Source organism: Solanum dulcamara, chromosome 2, assembly GCF_947179165.1.
Source record: "Solanum dulcamara chromosome 2, daSolDulc1.2, whole genome shotgun sequence".
Lineage (NCBI taxonomy): Eukaryota > Viridiplantae > Streptophyta > Magnoliopsida > Solanales > Solanaceae > Solanum > Solanum dulcamara.
In genome coordinates, this window is record NC_077238.1 from 69,675,089 (window position 1) to 69,690,698 (window position 15,610).

A 15,610-nucleotide genomic window follows, 5' to 3' on the forward strand; every position below is an offset into this window, starting at 1 on the left:
CTCTTGATTTCAAATAAGATTTTTTATAGGTAATTCTTAATTCTACTTAATAGCATAAATCATGGTTAAACTAATGATTATTAGTCTATTTTGATACAAAATGATTTCATATGCATGAATTGATGGTCTGCAAGTCTTTTCTCTATTTAGTTCTTTAAAGGTTCTTGAAATTCATGGTGGACTATTTAAAGCATGATTTTTAATTGATGGATTTCAAAGTATTTATGCATAATTTCATTTGCATTCAGGTTTGAAAGTTGAAGTGATTTGAACCCACCTAGTTTTACTATATTTTCAATAAAGTTTGACTTGAAAACTTTAACTCCAAATGAATGTTTATGAAAGCAATGTCTATGATCAAAAGGGAGTCGAAATAAAATAATGATGAAATGATATGAATGATGGATTCTTTATGCTATAAGGACAATTCTTACATATTTGAATTACTAAAGGTTTTAATGAGTTATTCTACCGAATATGATGTTTTGAATTCTTAAGCTATATGCTTTGACTATTTTGAAGTATTAAACTATTCTGTGGGATTGACTTAGCACTGAATGGGTCATTGAGGTGAGATTCGGTAAGAGAATCCTAGTAGCAACCCCTTTTCTCATTAACTATGTGCCAACATAGGAACCCTTGTAGGCTTAGGTTAATGGATCCATGAAAGTCCTTAAAGTTAAAGAATGAATGTAAAATTGATGGAGTTCTACCCTAGGCAAGTAGACTCCCCGACCAACGTAGGGGGTTATGTTGGATTCCATGTAATAGCTCACATGGTTTTAATGTCAGTTATAGTCAAGTTCCCACAAATGAATGTTTCAAATGTTATTTACATGATTACTCATGCATGTATATATCCACATATGTATGATTTAAATAATACCTACTTGATTACTCATGCATGCACTCGTTTATGTACTTTACCTTATAAATATTTTAAATGTTTTACTTTGTAATGCATGCCTACATACTTAGTACATTTGAAGTACTAACGCATATTCTTTTGCCTACATGATATCACCATGTAGGGATCAATTCTCCTCCTCGTTCTCCTTCTCATGGCTAGTTGAGATTTCGTTTAAAGGCTACTTTTGATGAGTTCCCATGTTCCGGGAACAATACTCCTTTATCTTTTTAGCTTATGAGATGTTGAGATCTTTAAATACTTACTATGACATTTCTTTCTATTATGATTGAGGGTGAGCTAGGGACTTGTCTTAGCCCCGTTAAATATAAAAGTTAGAGGTATTGTTGGACATATATAAGTCAAAGATTTACTATTATGATTTTCGCTTGTTTATTTATTGGCATTACCTATGAAAGGCTAAAAGAATGCTAAGAGGCTTATTTGAGGTACTTTCGAGTTCCTCATTCGTCATGTCACATCTAGGTCCTAGGCTTGGGTCGTGACAACTGAACTACTTAACATTTCTCTATGCAATTTATAGAAAAATAAAAGTTACTTAGCGAGATTTTAAACTATATGTAATAGGTAGATACCCAATATATTTTTTGCCACAAGCTTTAGTCAATGTTGCAAAATTCAATATCAAGCATAACGAGTCTTTAATTGATTATTTTAGAGAACAAACCAACCTAACAATATTTGAAATATATATATCAAGTAAATTTTTAGGACTCGACGTGAAGTCTCTCCTACTCATTGTATTGCGTACAATATGTATGCGAGTAAACACTCGTTTTCCCTCCAGAAAAAACATATCCTCACAAGTTTTTAAATAAACAAAAGCCATAAATATAGATGTTTATGTTGCAATTCTATTTTTGTTATTATTTTTATTTTATAAACATCATACATATTTTTCTATATGAGCATTTTTTAACTGGTTAAACCAAAAATTGAATTGTTAAGGACCAAAAATTAATTAACTAAAAATTGATAATAAATATCTTATTAATTTGATTAGCAATTTACTGTATTCCCTAATCATCTGAAGTTTCAAGATAATGAAAGAAAAGATCAACAATTGCTGCGCCTAATGAAAGGAAAAGGTAATCAACAATTGTTGCGCCTAATGAAAGGAAAAGGTCAACAATTAATGCGCTGCAAAAGAATGCAAAAGGTCAACAATTGCTGCATGGTTGGCAGAAAAGAGGGAAAAAAACGCATTCCTCTTTTGACAATACTGCAACGCGTAAAATTTTATGCATTTTTTATTCCTATAAATAGAGGATCTCTTGCCCTCATTTAGATCCATCCCAAAAAGAGAGAGAAGAATACAAAGAGAGTTATACACCAAGATAAATATTGTAGTCTTGAGTGTCCTCTTTAGTGAATTGTTCCTTTTACAAGAGAGGAGTGTTAATTGTTGCTCTTGTATTTGAGAGCAGTGTACTTCCATATTTGAATAGTAAAATCCTTCTATCCCGTAGTTTTTCTCCTTTATCTGTTTGAGGGATTTTCACATAAAATTCTCGTGTCCAATTTATTTTTATTATTTTCATCATATCAAATTTTAGTTGTGGTGCTTCCTCCCCCCAACAGTGGTATCAGAGCACTCGGTTATTCTGTCTGTTTTATGCGAAGGTACTATTCATGAATAGTAAATTCGGTGAAAAGTACTATTGACGTGAATAGTAAATTTTGGTGACAGTATAATTTGTCACGATTGTTCGCAAAAATATTTAGAAATGATCTAGAAGGGTTTGAAGCAAATAACAATATCGAGTACAACAAAGTTTGACGTTAAAAAATTCAATGGGACTAATATTTTATTATAGAAAATGAAAATAAAAGCGATATTGAGAAAAGACAATTGCTTAGCTGCAATTGAAGGCAGGCCCACAAACTTTGTTGATGACAACAAGTCGAACGAAATAGATAGCAACGTAGTTGCTAATCTACATTTAGCACTAGCTCATCAAGTTTTGTCTAGTGTGGCTGAAAAACGGACGGCGAAAGAAATATGGGATACTCTTACAGGATTACAGGATTGTACGAAGCCAAGTCTTTGCATAATAAAATCTTCTTAAAAAGAAGATTGTATACTCTTCGAATGGTAGAGTCTATGTCGGTTACTGAACACATCAATACTTTGAATACTCTATTTTCGCAACTTACAACAATGGGTTGCAAAATAGAGGAGACTGAACGTGCAGAGCTTCTACTTCAAAGTCTGCGTGACTCGTATGATCAACTCATCATCAACCTGACGAACAATACATATAGTCTAGTTTTCGATGAAATTGCAGCCGCTGTCTTAGAAGAAGAAAATTGGCGCAAAAATAAAGAAGACAGACAAGCAAGTTCGCAGCAAGCTGAAACTTTGATGATGGTGAGAGGAAGACCAACGGAACGTGACCCTAGTAGGAGTCACAATCATGGTAGATCTCAATCAAGAAGTAAGAAGAATATCAAGTGCTACAACTGTGGTAAGAAAAGGCACTTCAAAAAAGATTGTCGATTCAAGAAAAAGAGTGAACACCCTGAGCCATCAAATGCTCAAGGGAATGTTGCATGTACCTCGGATGATGGCGATATTTTATGTAGTGAAGCAATATCAAATAATGAAGGCAGAAAATGTTTCACTGATGTCTGGATCATGGACACAGGAGAAACATGACACATGACTTTCCGGAGAGAATGGCTCCATCAATATAATCCTATCTCATGAGGGTCTGTGTTCATGGGAGACGATCACGCTTTGGATGTTATTGGTATTGAGTCCATCAAAATAAAAAAAGATGATGGCACGATATGCACCATCCAGGAGGTACGACATGTAAAAAACTTGAGAAAAAATCTATTTTCTTTGGGACAATTAGATGATAATGGATGTTCATCTAAGACTCATGGTGGAGTCATGAAAATATCCAAAGGAGCGCTTGTAGTGATGAAAGCAGAAAAACTTGCTGCAAATCTATATGTGCTTAAGGGTGAAACACACCAAGAAGGAGAAGCATCAACCGCGTCAGCAAGTTCATTTGAAGAATCAACGATGATATGGCATCATAAACTTGGCCATATGTCGGAACGAAGTTTGAAGATTCTTGCTGAGCAAAAACTTCTTTCAGGGATCAAAAATGTTTCACTACCCTTTTGTGAGCATTGTGTTACTAGTAAGCAAAATAGACTGAAGTTTAGCAGTTCTTCTGCTAAAAGTAAGGAAATATTAGATCTGGTCTACTCTGATGTCTGGCAAGCACCGGTGGAGTTCTTAGGAGGAACGAAATATTTTATGTCATTTATTGACAATTACTCCAGGAGAAGCTGGTGTATCCAATCAAGAGGAAGGCAGATATTTTTTCAGTTTTCAAACAGTTTAAAGCGCGGGTGAAACTTGAATTTGAGAAAAAGATCAAGTGTTTGAGGACAGATAATGGAGGAGAATACACTGGTGATGAATTTGATAACTTCTATAAACAAGAAGGTATTAAATGACAATTCACGGTGGCATATACTCCACAACAAAATAGAGTAGTAGAGCGAATGAACAGAACTTTGTTGGAACGAACAAGAGCTATGTTGGCAACTGTAGGGTTGGAAAAATAATTCTGGGCAGAAGTAGTCAAAACTGCCTGTTAGTGATCAATCGGTCACCATCAACCGCAATTGATCTAAAAATGCCAATGGAGATGTGGATAGGAAAACCAGCTGATTATTCTCGCTTACATATATTCAGAAGTTCTGCTTATGTTATGTACAACACCCCAAAAAAATCAAAGTTAGATCCAAAATCTAGGGAATGCATTTTCTTAGGATATGCTGATGGCGTCAAGGGGTATCGCTTATGGGATCCCATAGCCCGCAAGGTGGTAATCAGCAGGGATGTTGTATATGTTGAAAATAAGATACAAGCAAAAGAAGGTAGCACTTCAAAAGAAAAATCAGAGACTACTACAGTTGAAGTTGAAGAAATAGAAGAAGTTTCAGTTTCTTCTGAAGCAGCACCAGAGCACGAAGAACAAAAGCAAGCTGAGATCAAAACTCCAGAAGTTCGATGGTCAACTAGGGAGAGAAGAGAACCAGCTTGGCACTCAGATTATTCTATGAAGAGTAATATTACATACTGTCTACTAGTAGAAGATGGAGAGCCTTCAACTTTTCACGAGGCTATGAAAGGCCAAGAATCATCTCTGTGGGTGGCAGTAATGTAAGATGAAATTAAAGCTCTTCATAAAAATAAAATATGGGATCTTGTTCAATTACCACAAGGAAGGAAGGCCATTGAAAACAAATGGGTCTATAAGATCAAACGCAATGGTAATGATCAATTGGAGAAGTATCGTGCAAGATTGATGGTGAAAGGATTTACTCAAAAAAAGGTATAGACTTTAATGAGATATTTTCTCTGGTGGTTCGACTCACAATAATTTGAGTGGTCCTGACGATGTGTGCTACATTTGACTTGGAGCAGCTAGATGTCAAAACTGCATTTCTTCATGGACAGCTTGAAGAAGAAATTTACATGCTCCAACCAGAAGGTTTTGAAGAACAGGGAAAAGAAAACTTGGTTTGCAGGTTGAACAAATCTCTATACGGTCTCAAACAGGTGCCGAGATGTTGGTATACAAGATTTGATTCCTTCATTATAAGTCTTGGATACAACAGACATAGTTCAGATCCTTGTGTTTATTACAAGAGATTTGGTGATGAAGATTTTGTTATTTTATTATTGTATGTTGATGACATGTTGGTAGCAGACCCCAACAAAGATCATCTAACAAATTTAAAGGCACAATTGTCTAGGGAGTTTGAAATGAAGGACTTGGGACCAGCAAACAAGATTCTAGGAATACAAATTCACCAAGACATAAATAATAGAAAAATTTGGCTTTCTCAAAAGAACTATTTGAAGAAATTCTTGAGACGCTTCAAGATGCAAGATTGTAAGTCAATTTCTACCCCACTTCTTATTAATTTCAAGTTATCCTCAAGTATGAGTCCTAATAATGAAGTAGAGAGGATGGAGATGTCTCGAGTACCGTATGAATCAGAAGTGGAAAGTTTAATGTTCGCCATGATATGTACAAGACCTGACATTGCACAAGCAGTGGGAGTGATCAGTCGATACATGGCTAATCCTGGTAAAGAGCATTGGAATACTGTTAAAAGGATCCTAAGATACATCAAGGTTACCTCAGATGTTGCAATGTGTTATGGAGGATCAGACTTTACTGTTAAAGGTCATGTTGATTTAGATTATGCAGGTGATCTTGATAAAAATAAGTCCATCGCAGGTTATGTGTTTACTCTTGTTGGAAGAGCTGTAAGCTGGGTTTCAAAACTGCAATCTATCGTGGCTACATCTACGAAAGAAGCAGAATATGTAACAGCTACACAAGCTAGCAAAGAAGCAATATGGATGCAGATGTTACTGGAGGAGCTCGAACACAAACAAGAGAAGGTTGCTTTATTTTGTGACAGCCAGAGTGCTTTGCATCTTGTAAAGAATCCGACATTTCATTCAAGGACAAAGCACATACGAGTTCAGTATCACTTTGTCCGTGAGAAGGTGGAAGAAGGCAGTGTGGATATTCAGAGAATTCACACTAATGACAACCTAGCAGATATATTTACAAAGCCAATCAACTGTAACAAGTTTATATGGTGTCGATCTTCTATTGACCTAGGAGAAATATAACATTGCAGTAGTTGGGTAGAAATGATGGTGTGAAGATTTAATTGATTCTCAATTAAATCTTCAAGTGGAAAAATAAAAGAAAAGATCAACAATTGCTACGCATGAAAGGAAAAGGTAATCAACAATTGTTGCGCCTAATGAAAGGAAAAGGTCAACAATTGCTGCGCTGCAAAAGAATGCAAAAGGTCAACAATTGCTGCACGATTGGTAGAAAAGAGGAAAAAAATGTGTTCCTGTTTTGACAATATTGCAACGCGTAAAATTTTACGCGTTTTTGATTCCTATAAATAGATGACCTCTTTTCCTCATTTAGATCCATCCCAAAAAGAGAGAGAAGAATACAAAGAGAGTTATACACCAAGATAAATATTGTAGTCTTGAGTGTCCTCTTTAGTGAGTTGTTTCTTTTAAAAGAGAGGAGTGTTAATTGTTGCTCTTGTATTTGAGAGCAGTTTACTCCCATATTTGAATAGTAAAATTCTTCTACCCCGTGGTTTTTCCCCTCTATCTGTTTGAGGAGTTTTCACGTAAAATTCTCGTGTCTAATTTTTTTTTATTATTTTCATCATATCAAACTTTAGTTGTGGTGCTTCCTCCCCCTAACAGATAATCTCCTTCACTGTGAAGGCCTACCGAATTCCTTTACAGTTAAGTGACTTTCACTCCTCCAGTCCTATTATTTTGACTTGAAATTTTGATAAAACGCAATTGAGTAATCTATGAGTTGGCAATCAGACCGAAGGATCAGAAAAAAAATGAATCGAATCTCCTGGAGAATGATTTGAAAGATCTCGCCTCACTTTCTATTCATTTGTGGGTCTGGATCTGACACCCAGGGGTGATAAACCTGTTGAATTTTACTAACCAAAGAGATGATGTGGTTGATCCATAATTGTTTCCTTCTTGGAAATGCAATCAAGGATGAATGAGCAAGAGAAGCTAACTCGAATGAAGAATCTTTCCGAGGAATGACCCCAAGTAAAAGTTAGAGATGTGAAAGCAAAAGCTTATGGGTCACTTGTGAATCAACACAAAACATTTTCTTCTATATAAATCGATATTATTCCATTCCAAATCCCTTCCAATACCTCCCAAGAAAAACACAACATAAAGCTAATTTTTTTATACACAAGAAAATTCTAAAGAAGTTAAAAGGCTTTCAAATACATCTAAGCTACTTTTCTGTTTGTTTTACTTGTCACAATTTTTTTGAGAGATGAATGATATAAATTTTAATTAATATTTTAGATGTATTTTATGCTATATTGATATTTAAAAAGTTGAAACTAGTAGTATCTTTTGTATAATGTTCGAATATCAAAACTAATTTAATTTAATTTAAATTTAAAAATTAATTAAATAAATTCTCGAAACTGAAATGTGACAATTGCTTTCAAATAGAGGGAGTAAATTATTGCTGACAAATAACCAATTTGTATTGAAAAGGGCAGCAATGACCTAGGAAGATTTGTTTCTTTTAACAAGCTCCTGCTCTTTGAATGCACAATTAAGAGCCTATTCAAGTTCAGTGCAATTACCCTTTGGATAAATTTAAATGGACTTTAAATTGTCTAAGCATTTAATTCTGATACATTTTGTCAAATAGACTTACACAGACAGATACTTGTTGACCAATTGCTGTCTTTCATTTCTCTGTTCTCATAAATCTAAAAAAAGTTAAAATCTATGCTGATTTTAATTGTATTTAATGCTCACTATGCATTTTTATGGCTCGTAAGAAATTTAGAAATTTCATATCGATCGGATGTAAGATTATTTCATTCATCACCCTCCTCTTGGTTAGATCTAGGTATTTTTCATTTGAGGTTTCATTATCTAGTTTGGAGCATGCACAATCATGGATTTGGAGTATATTCATAACCCTACACAATCCGGGGCTTCACACTGAATCCAATGAGTCTAACTCTAATATCATTTTAAATTAGTTCTTACGCTAATTTCATGCCCCAAAATTAGCTCAAAGAGAAGGCTACTGCTCAAGTCTTATAAGGAGTTCAGAAATCTCATTCGATCCGATGTGGAATCATTTCCATTAATCAATTTCTCTCTTTTCCTATATTTTTGCCTCTGCACACTGTGCATTTAACCAAATTTTCTTGCTTATCCAATAGTACTAGTATCTGAGATCAGATTCCCAAAACCTCAAGAATTGGGAAAGAAGTGAAGATTAGGCATTCATTCAATGCAACTTTAGTGTTCTATTGCATCAATCATCCATTTATTTTCTTGTAGCATGTGGCCTACGTATGCATTTATTTACATTAGAAACAGTAGTACACTATCTCTTTAGACATCATATCATGACATTAAATGCATAGCACCTAAGACTTGTTGATCCAATTCCCCCACATTGATTTTTTTTTTAAATAATCGTCATATTCAAATCAATTTGTGCATATATCAATTAATTTTATGAAATATTTATTTATATAGATATTTTTTAATTATGTTCATCGTGACTTAAATAAATAAGAACAAAATATTTAATATCTTTTGTCTCTGCTGAAGTTGAATCTGAAAATTTATAATTTTTAACTCACCTTATTAACCATTTGACACGTTCTTTGGTCTGTTTTTTTCTTTTACTTAATTTGAACAATGAGAAGAAATCATCTACTCTCTTTCTCTCGATTTACATGACGTCTTTCGCTTTTTAAAAATTAATTTGACTAATCTTTGAAGCTAAATTAGATTTGATCAATTTAATGTTTTGAATTTAAAATTTAGAAATTTAAAAATTATAAGTTGCAAACACATTAAAGTATAAAAAATCAATCAAAGTTTGCATAGTTTGATTCTCGAAAAATGAAAAGTGTCACATAAAAACAAAAAAAGTAGTTCCTTCTCCTTCGATTCATGTTATTACTTGTTGTTTCTTGTGCTTTGATTATCGTGTTATTTGACTGTTGTTACTATTCCTTTTCTCTAAATGTTATGTAATGTTTTTCTTATTATTTACCATGTCCTTTTTAATCCGACGTTTTTTCTTTTCTACTGATTTAGATATGCGCTATTTGAATCGACAGTTTTTTTAAAATAGTTTCTCTATCTGCACAAGAAACGAGTAAGGTCTACATACATTTTTTATTTTCTAAATCCTAAATTACGCTAAATATATTATTATTTTTGTACTAAGTTTGAAACTTAAAACCTCATAATTGTCATCCTTCCTTGTTGACTATTTGACCACAACCTTATTGTGCATTCCCCTCTTAATATATGACCTACAATTTTCACTTTTTACTCTATATGACAAGTCAATTCTTTTCTTTCTACCCTCAGTCTTGATAGAAACACTCCATCTTTTAAAGCTAAAAGACTTGTTTTCAAGTGATCACTTAGAAACAAATTCAAAGAACTTAAGTGAGTTATAGTGTGTGTGTGTGTGTGAGGGATGGGGAGAACACCATGTTGTGATAAGAAAGGTTTAAAGAAAGGGCCATGGACACCTGAGGAAGATGAAAAACTTGTTGAGTATATTAAGAATCATGGTCATGGTAGTTGGCGTTCTCTTCCACATCTTGCAGGTTTCTTCACCACTCTTCTCTTTTTTGTTCTATTTAACATAACTACTGATGAACACAAGTGATTTTGTTGTGATTGTTGTTTCTTTTCTCTGTATGCTTTAGAATGCTTCACCTATTATTTGCCATGTTTTAGTTACTTCTGTTTTCTAGTTTTATATCTGTTTTGATATGTTTTACTTGCGTGGAGAGTCTTTCGGTTACAACCTCGCTACCTCCACGAGGTAGTATAAGGTCTGCCCAAACTCTAGACCTCCAACCTGTGGGATTTCACTTGCATGTTGTTGTACTAGTGAACTCAACTTATTTTTCTGTGAGTATTGTTCCTTTTCTCTGTATGATTTAGTATGCTTCTCCTATTATTTGTGATGTCTTCGTTACTTCAATGTTCTAGATTTATATTTGTTTGGATATGTGTTACTTGAGTGGAGGGTTTTTCGGAAAAACCTCTCTACCTCCACGAGGTATGAGTAACGTCTGCACACACTCTACCTTCATCCGACCCCCCACCTATAGGATTTCACTTGTTATGTTGTTGTTCTAGTGAACTCAACTTGATTCTTGCAGTCTTAGTTTTGAAGGCCACTAGCTACTAATGAATGAGTAAAACAGGGGAATTTTTTCATTGCATCTATGTGCTATGTTTACTTTGATTAGACTCTTTTGGTCATGTGTTTGTATCTGTTTACTGAGCCACTCACTTGCCTTAGCTTGGTGAACTCTAGAATGATATGTTTTAGGGCAATAAGTCTTTTGGACATAAATGTTAAGTCTTTTGGTCATGTGTATTTTTATTTTCTACTATGTTTTGTTTAAGTTTAGGAAGAGGAAGGATGGTATACAAAACTAAAATGATTCCAATTCTACCATTATTATGATAATATACATATTCCAACCTGCTTGAACACCAGAAGAATAAATGGTGATTCAACATTTCATCTTTTTGCTGAGATTAAGTTCACAAAAATCAGAAAGAACATGTAGAATTTAAATCCCTTTCATGTTATGTATTTTGTTGTTCAGAAAATGATTCGTAGTGAAGAGAGAGATTTTGTTTATGGATTAATAACTTGGAATCTCTTCTTTGTGTCTGTGTGATGTGGTAAGAAGGGAAGATCAATTTGGTAATTTTTTTTTCCGTTTAGGTCTTGCTCGTTGCGGGAAGAGTTGCCGTCTTAGATGGACGAATTATCTAAGGCCAGACATAAAAAGAGGTCCCTTTAGCCATGAGGAAGAAAAGCTAGTCATACAGTTACATGGAATCCTTGGCAACAGGTTTATTGGCCTTTAATTTTTACCCCTTTATCTGCATGTTTGTTTTAGTAGTCTATGAAAAAAAGTGATACGCTACTATAATCTATTTGGACTTTCCTGTTACAAGTTACTAATTTTTCAGCGTCAATTCAGATGGGCTGCGATTGCATCACAACTGCCTGGAAGGACGGACAATGAGATCAAGAACTTATGGAATACTCACCTGAAGAAACGCCTACTTTCCATGGGCGTTGATCCTCAGACTCATGAACCCTCTTCAGCACCTAATGGGATGCTGATAAGTCCACCTACATCGCTTGCATCCCGCCATATGGCACAATGGGAAAGTGCAAGGCTGGAAGCTGAGGCTCGTCTATCCAGGGAATCCCAACTCCTGGTTCCATCATCAGCAGGAAGGTCTGGAACAGACTACTTTTTGCGCATCTGGAATTCAGAAGTTGGAGAAGCATTTAGGAAATTCAACAAAAAAGAAGGCAGTACTACTTGTGAAAGTCCAGCTTCTCAAGCATCTTCATCAACAAAGTACGGATCTGCTTCAGGCGTCACAACTGAGATGGACCTTAGTTTTGCTGCCTACCAAAATGAAGATCCAGAGTGGAAGAACAGCCAACCATATACGGAAGATGTCTTGCAAGGATATGACGACACCTCTAGCTCCAGTGGATTGGAGGATTCATCTGAATCAGCACTGCAACTTCTATTCGATTTCCCGAGTAACAATGACATGAGCTTTCTTGGACACAGTGATACCTACAGCTTGTATCCTGAGTTCTTGAGTCAAAGCTCCTTTAAATGCTCAACAGAACATGAAGTTGGCTTTCTCTGAATTCGGTGGTCACGAAAGCCTAAATAGTCGAAAAATTACTGTGTTTTTTCAGTAGATCTCGCTGCAGAAAAGGTTTGTATTTTGACTCCACTATGTCTTAGTCATCTTGAATGGTATGTAAGCCAAGACATGTAAGGCAAATTTAGGTCTAGTGGCATGTTTCTTTACTAGAACTGTCACCATGTCTTGAAGTTACATCTTTTGCATAGCTAAAAGCATTGGGAGAAACTTTGTTAACTCATTTGCTAATTAATGGAATTGTTGTTGACATGTCAGCTGATTGAAAATTCTAAACATTTTAGAGGTGCACCTCAGACACATGGAGTAACAACAATAACAACATATCTAGTGTATTCCCATAAGTAGGGTCCGGCGAGGGTGGCGATGTAGCCTTACCCCTCCCTATCTTGTGAAGATAAAGAGGTTTCTAATAGATTTTTGGCTCAAGTAAATCATATCAAGACCAGTAGAAAAGGAAATATGGTAGTGAAAATAGGCGGGGATTGATGCCAAACAAAAAAATTCAAAAAGGGACCTCACACATATTGTTTGTGAAATAGAATCATTAGCATTGACATTGAATTCTCCAGTACACAGGAATTTTTTTCCCTAGAAGACTAGTAAAATTAAGTTCCTATACAGATTAGGAAGCACTACAACAAAACTGGACACGTAAAAGAACACACATGAAACAACAGCAGGCAAGAAATATACAATGGAAAAAGCTTTTATCATCCAATACATCCTAGTAACTTCTTAGGAGTTTGGCCTGTGGCGCGATATTTGGCTGCCATCCCCTCCGTTTTAAGAATTCGTTCCCCTCGTTTAGCTTCAACCGTGGCTTTCTTCTCTTCTGCCACCTTATGAATCAAAGCTCCTTTATTTTTCATCTTTTCTGCATATTCTGCTTTCTTTTGCTCTAATCTTTCCTGCAGATTGCACATTCGAAAACATTTGACTCAATAGTATCATGATCTAAACCACAAGAACTGTTACATACCATACGTTACCCAAAATTTGGACAGTTCCATCCAACACAAACCAGAATTTATTGCTTACACCCATGCACCACGGTCTATCTGACCGTGCATGGGCCATTTTTACGCTGGTCACTCCTCAATTAATGGTTAGATGGACCATGGTGAAAGTATTAAATACATGAATGTGACATTGTCTTTAAAATTAAGACATTTTCCCGTAAGTAGTTGGATTCTATCTCCTCTTTTTTTCTCCTCTCTTGACTCGTGCAAATGAATTTGATTATGTAATACGTATTCAAAAGGTTAAATTGGTTTCCTCTTTAGCAGGATGTGATATAAAAAATTGATCGCAAATACGTATACTAAACATTGTACATGTTTACCTCAAGTTTTTTCAGTTTAGCATCAAGATGTGCTTTCTTGCTGTTCTCCCATGCTGCAACTTTAGAGAGCTTCTTTTGAGCCCTGTTAAGTAATGTACAAGTGTTTAGATGACTACTTGATCAGTTGAATTGCCCGAAAAGCTTTCGTGCAATTAAAAGAGTATATATACTAAAATTGTTCTCTCACATATAGGCAAAAATCAGTTGTATGATAGCTAACAACATATAGGAAGTTATAGAAATCCTACTTGTTATCAACTTTGCTTTTTTCACTGTCTTCCCATGCCTTGATAAACGCGGACTTCTTATCGTTATTAAGCTGGGCAAGAGCAGTATCTAAAGAGAAACAAGAAACATGATCCAGTTGTTAGTTGAGATGTGAATAAAATCATTCAATCGGAGTATGAAATTATCCATTTAATTTGCTAGCTATAATGACTTTGTAGGTAAACTGGTCTAACTTGGGTGGCTTCGTTGATACAAAACAAACATTATTATAGCTAGCACATCATACTATATATTATCTTATATGTTCTAATACTACGATTCATACCTCTTTCCGCGGATCCCTTTGCGCTTTTCTTAGGTGTAGGATTTGTATCTGTCAAGATAAGGAAATGAACAAAATGTTCAATTAATATATACCCTTTTCAGAAAAAATCATATCCTACGAAAGATTCAATCCATCCACAGATTCTTTCTACGTCTACCTTGTTAACGAGAGTAAAAAAAAACAAATCCTTTTGTATAAACATAAATTGTTGGCTTATGCACCCTTATACAAATGAAGATTTTAGTGTAATAACATATGTGACTCAAAATTTGAATCCCAAGGGTGACATTATTATTATTATTGGAATATATTCCTATTTCTACCTTGGGATAACTCTTAAGTTGAAATTATCATAAGGTGTTGCTTAATTGGTGAGCTACTCACATCTTCACCTAGTGGTGAGAAGTGGCGTAACTACATAAATTGAAGGATGGTCAATTGAAAATTATTGAACATAAAATCATGTTGTTCGTATAAAAATAATACTGTTTATATAATCAAAAATTATCGTTGGTCGTTTGGTCGGTAACAAGTTATTTCGATATAAGTTATTCCACATGCATATAGAGTAACTTATTCCATCACTATATAATAAATGATGGGATAAATAATTCAAAAAATAAATAATATCTCCAATCAAATGCAAGATCATTTTATTCCGAGCTTAATTTTTTGAATATCATTAACAAAATTCCTAGTTTCACCATTGGTGGAAGCGTACGAATCCCATCCCTCTCCAAAACAAACAAACAAAAGAAAATCACCCATAGATAGAGAGACAAATATATATAGAGAGAGAATTGATTGATTGATTTACTTTGAGGTGGCAGGGTGGTGACAGCTTTAAAATTGTTTGTGGCCATGGCAGAGGTGGTGGTGGCGGCTTATGGGGTTACAAGGCATGACATTTTCATCAATATATATATATATATATAGATTGATAAAAGGGATGATTTTCACAAAAGAAATAAGAAATCAATAAAATTGGAGATTTACTATTGCATTCAAAAGAGAAGGAAAAAGAATTGAAAAGTTTTATTCTTTCTATTGCATTTGCATGTGAAGAAGGAACTTTCTTCAAAAGTTTGTTTCCTTCTAAGATATAATTATTCAAAAACTTTAAAGTTGCATTTATTTATTTGGGGCAGAGATAGTGTAGAAAACGTGTGTTCAATTATCATCTATGATTTTTTGTGTCAAATTTTTGTTCCTCTGTTTTGAAAGAATGGCTTGGCGAAAAATACGAGAGTCCAAGTTTAACGTCAAATTCATATTTATTTTCTTATATTTTTAAATAGAAATTCTATAAAATAACAATATAATATAGAGATAATTATTGTCATACCAAAAAAAGGAAACTATTTACCATTGGATACCCCATTACTTTCATACCCCTTATTTTTAATTATTTCGCGCATTTGATACCATGAAAGTATATAA

At 34.5% G+C, this 15,610-nt stretch overlaps 2 protein-coding genes across 2 annotated transcripts; one reads left to right on the forward strand and one right to left on the reverse strand.

Moving 5' to 3' along the window:
- Nucleotides 1–9,897: 9,897 nt before the first annotated feature.
- On the forward strand, nucleotides 9,898–12,529 carry LOC129876579 (transcription factor MYB17-like). The gene is made up of 3 exons (XM_055952051.1): nucleotides 9,898–10,156; nucleotides 11,299–11,428; nucleotides 11,561–12,529. The coding sequence occupies exons 1-3, from the start codon at nucleotides 10,024–10,026 to the stop codon at nucleotides 12,252–12,254; spliced, it is 957 nt and encodes a 318-aa protein (XP_055808026.1). The 5' UTR covers nucleotides 9,898–10,023; the 3' UTR covers nucleotides 12,255–12,529.
- A 299-nt stretch (nucleotides 12,530–12,828) lies between these two features.
- LOC129876588 (remorin-like) lies at nucleotides 12,829–15,183 on the reverse strand. The gene is made up of 5 exons (XM_055952062.1): nucleotides 14,988–15,183; nucleotides 14,171–14,218; nucleotides 13,866–13,953; nucleotides 13,618–13,699; nucleotides 12,829–13,183 (listed from the first exon to the last, which is right to left on the reverse strand). Exons 1-5 carry the CDS (start codon nucleotides 15,031–15,033, stop codon nucleotides 12,986–12,988), a joined length of 462 nt encoding a protein of 153 aa, XP_055808037.1. The 5' UTR covers nucleotides 15,034–15,183; the 3' UTR covers nucleotides 12,829–12,985.
- Between the last annotated feature and the right edge of the window lie 427 nt (nucleotides 15,184–15,610).